The sequence below is a fragment of the Acyrthosiphon pisum genome, unplaced genomic scaffold (genome assembly GCF_005508785.2).
Source record: "Acyrthosiphon pisum isolate AL4f unplaced genomic scaffold, pea_aphid_22Mar2018_4r6ur Scaffold_21787;HRSCAF=24872, whole genome shotgun sequence".
Lineage (NCBI taxonomy): Eukaryota > Metazoa > Arthropoda > Insecta > Hemiptera > Aphididae > Acyrthosiphon > Acyrthosiphon pisum.
Genome location: NW_021771289.1, coordinates 3115 through 7310, shown reverse-complemented (window position 1 = coordinate 7310; position 4196 = coordinate 3115). Strand labels below are relative to the sequence as shown.

General features: G+C 29.9%; 1 protein-coding gene across 1 annotated transcript; it reads right to left on the bottom strand.

The window, feature by feature from the left end:
• Positions 1-351: 351 nt before the first annotated feature.
• On the bottom strand, positions 352-2950 carry LOC100572366 (zinc finger BED domain-containing protein 1-like). The gene is made up of 6 exons (XM_008183759.1): positions 2908-2950; positions 2708-2807; positions 2004-2138; positions 1046-1869; positions 720-977; positions 352-590 (listed from the first exon to the last, which is right to left on the bottom strand). The coding sequence occupies exons 1-6, from the start codon at positions 2948-2950 to the stop codon at positions 352-354; spliced, it is 1599 nt and encodes a 532-aa protein (XP_008181981.1).
• Positions 2951-4196: the final 1246 nt, after the last annotated feature.

Here is a 4196-nt window from a genome sequence, read left to right as displayed (position 1 = left end):
AAATAAGCTCAGTAGTCAGTATAATATTTTACCAAAAAAATATTATGTATTTAATATCTATCCACAATTATTTAGAGTTATATAATGATATTATAATACATAAATTAAAACAAACTTCATTATTTAATTTTTAATGAATAGCTGACATTACATGCAATTATTTTAGAATAAGGAATATAATATAATGGATAATTGATAAAATAACCACCTTGAAAATATATAAATTTACATGTTTTTACTTAAAAAAATTAAGGTATCCAAATTGTCTGGTAATAATCTGCTGCGTCGTGCACATAAAATCTGACCAGCCTTTGAAAAAATTCGTTCAGATGGTACAGATGTTGCTGTTGATTATTCCAGAATAATTGCATATTTTTCAGCAATGTTACTAAGTGGATATAACACAGACTTGTGTTGATTCCAGAATGTAAAAATATTTGATTTTAAGTCTTGATGGGAAATACTTAAGTATTGCCTCATCAAGGCAGTAGCACTGCTTGTTACCGTACTTTGGGATTGTATACTAGTAACCTTAGACTGTAGGAATTCCCAAACATTATCTTGAATTGCTTCATTAACAACTGCTTGTTCTGAACAAAAAAAAAAATATATTTTATAGAAAGACTTTAAATCCAAAAATGTAGTATATTATTCAACACTACTTTTACATTTGTCAAATAGTTATTTTTCAATACATGGAAAGTGTATTTAGTATTTACCATTAACAGCATTTGGTGTATCTAATAGATCAGCTATTTCTGAAATTACAAACTTTTCAGCCTCATTAGCATTTTCATCTATTCCAAATGCAACTTTTTTGAACCTTGGATCTAACAGGGTAGCTCTTGAAAAACTCGGTGTTATTGTTTGTTTTTCAAAAACATCAAACCGTTTTGTTATATTGCCAATTAAATTTGTTTTTAAAGCTTGTCCAAGTAGCGTTCTTGGAATTTTTGTAACCAACGAACCTTGTAAACCTATAAATAATTATTTACTTTTAAGTTATGTACTTATAATATATGGTGCACTGTATTGAAATAATTACCTCTTATCAATGGTATCACTTTGGAAATTGTTGGGTATTGCTCTGCAGAAAGCTCTACCGTTAAACAATTAAAGGGTCTCAACAAAGGTATTATGTCTTCAACTATATTCCATTCATCGTGATCAAGGAAAATTGGAGCTCTTGTTAAGGAAATTATTGCAATTGTTAGAGGTTCTTTCAGTTGTACAAGTCTCTCCAACATTAATAAAGTACTGTTCCAACGCGTACGGACGTCTTGCTTTACTTTTAATACTTTATTTATACCCAGCTGTTTCTGTTTTTCTACTAATATCCTATTACCAACTTCACTTCGTTTGAAGAAAGCTACAATGTTGCGACATTTCTTCAAAATATTTTTAAATCCTCCTGTTTCATCTCTATCAGCTTCATCCACCTCTGACATTTCTAGTGACTGCTGCACAATTAAATTTAACTTGTGAGCTGTACATGGAATCTGAGGAATGTCCATTAACCTTACGGCTAATTTGATATTCACAGCACCGTCCGTTACAATTGCAACTACTTTATTTAAAATATTCCACTCCATCAGTTCTTCAGTCATTACTTGGGAAAGATAAACACCTGTATGATTAGACTCCAACTTTTTGGTACACAGAACAACAGTACTTAGCTCTCTTAAATTTGTGTCAACAAAGTGAGCGGTTAACGTCATAAAGGAGTCGGTATTCATAGAAGTCCAAATATCTGTCGTAATTGCAATATGACTTGCTGCATTTAATAAAATTTGCACATTTCCTTTTACCTTCTCCATTATTTGAGGTATAATTGTCCTACCGAGGGCTCTTCTGCTGGGTATTTCATATCTAAATTAAGTTATAATATGCATATAGTTAAATATTTTTATAATAAACAACAGTTAAAGCATAAGAAGTTATTTGATTTTAGATGCAGTATTATTATAATATATTTTATAATGTGTAAAATCTATAATCATCACCTAGAATCTAAGAGCTTTATCATACGACGAAAACCTGAGTTTTCTACAATCGACAATGGTTGTAGGTCCTCTGCAATCATCCGAACAATCGCTTCATGAAATTCATTGATTTGATGTTCTGACACAGTTCCAAATCTAAAAACATATTTGAAATGTTTAATTTGAGGATTAAGACTATAAATTTAAATAATTAAGTAAATATTAAAATGTAGTATGATACTATTGATACTGTTATCCTTTTAACTTCCTGATTAAAAGTTTCCTTCCAGAGGCATCACTAAAAGTTACAACATGTCCAAACCAGTTGGTTAATAAATTTATCTAAAAAATAAAAAATAATGAATCAAATAACTTTTTCTAAATACAAGCCTTGAAAATACTCAATAAAATACTAAAAAGAAAAGTAAAACTGTTTTTAATAGATAATTTTCAAGACTTATAGATTAATAAAATAATAATTAAAAACATATTAAAATATATGATACTTATAACTAATATCCTTTTAATTAAAAATTTCCTTCCAGAGGCATAACTTAAAATGTTTCCAAACCAGTTGGATAATGATTAAATCTGAAAATTAAAATTAAAATTAAAAATAATCAAATATTTTTTAATACATCAATTAAATGTGTATTATATTAAGAATTAAGATGTGTTGATTTATGCAAATAATTATCAATAAGCAAATAATATAAAAAAAATACCTGTTAGACAAGACCATTTGTTTTTGTCTTGTCACTATAGGCTCAGTGGTTACTATCTCTGCCCTAGGAATCACAGCACTTGTATTTCCTTCCGATGTTCCTATTCAAAATTCAGTTTATAACTTGTTTATTAAAATATTTGTATACAAAAACTATCATCTATTTTATTATCTGATCAAATTCAATGAACTTTTAGTTACCTGGTGTATTTTCATCTTCTTCACGTTCTTCATGTACACGCATGCGATCCCGGTTTAAAACGGTAAAATGTTTTCTATTTAAATGGTCTAATAAATTTGAAGTACTATTAGATCGTTTGTAGGAGGTTTTGCACAATGTGCAAACCGCTACATTCGGCTTATTGACGTCTTTATTAAAGTATTTCCAAACGAAGGATGCATTTTTTTTTTTGGAAACGGCATTTTTAATGATCACTAATCGCACGACTATAAACGTGGTTTATGAAAGAGTGAGTACTCAGTAAAGCGCATGAATTTGAAATTTGAGAAACGAGTAAACGACACAACAATACTCAGAGACAATCAGACGATTATTGACAAATATTAATAAAACAATTAATAGTTAATTAATACCAGATAACAATAAGTGTGATAAGCGCGTACTAACTACTAAGACGTTGTGATTGTGAATTGTGATCCTATAGAACTATCGATTTTTTATTTGAATGGAAAATATGTCGGTAGTTTTTATTCGAATGAAAATGTCGGTAGTTTGTAATCGAATGAAAATGTCGATAGATATTAGATTTTATTCGAATGAAAGTGTCGATAGTTTTTATTCGAATGAAAATGTCGGTAGTTTGTATTCGAATGAAAATGTCGATAGTTTTCAATCGAATGAAACTATTCGGTAGTATTGTAAAACAATCGATTGACTAGATAGTTACAAACAATCGAATATGTCGATAGTTTTCATTCGATAGTGCCCAACACTATAAAATACTATACATAATTATTTCAGTTATTTTACATAAAAGAAAAAAAAATTACATGTCAAAATTATTACAAATGCTTTACAAAAATGAGTTAAAGTACACTCAGAAAAATCAATTTCCATCCATCATTTCACCAACTCTTTCACCATCATCACTGCCAGCATCATCGCCAATTTCTAAAACTGATACAATCGGTTTATGGTGGCTAAAGTATGATGCTTGCGGCTACCCAAATTGGATAAACTATTTTTATATTGAAGAATATTAACAGTATGTGAACTGCGTGAACTACGTATATACTAATATTAATGTACTTAGCTTAGCTGTATAAAAGCAGGCGGGCGTTGTTGTTTTCCCGTAACTGCCGTCTGCTGCGCCCGCATTTTTGATACACTAATGTATATACCAAGACCAAGGTACATATATATACTCGCGTGGCGGTGTCACGAGATCAAGCCTTGTTCACACTACACCGTGTCGTGTGAACCCGGCTTCATACTTTGTTCCTCGCTCGCAAATATAATATATACCACT

Coding starts and splice junctions, on each gene's coding strand:
- LOC100572366 (XM_008183759.1), bottom strand. CDS start 2,950: ATGCGTGTACATGAAGAACGTGAAGAAGATGAAAATACACCAG. Junction 1,870..2,003: donor ATAAAGCTCTTAGATTCTAG/GTGATGATTATA, acceptor AACTTAATTTAG/ATATGAAATACCCAGCAGAA. Junction 978..1,045: donor AGTGATACCATTGATAAGAG/GTAATTATTTCA, acceptor AATTATTTATAG/GTTTACAAGGTTCGTTGGTT.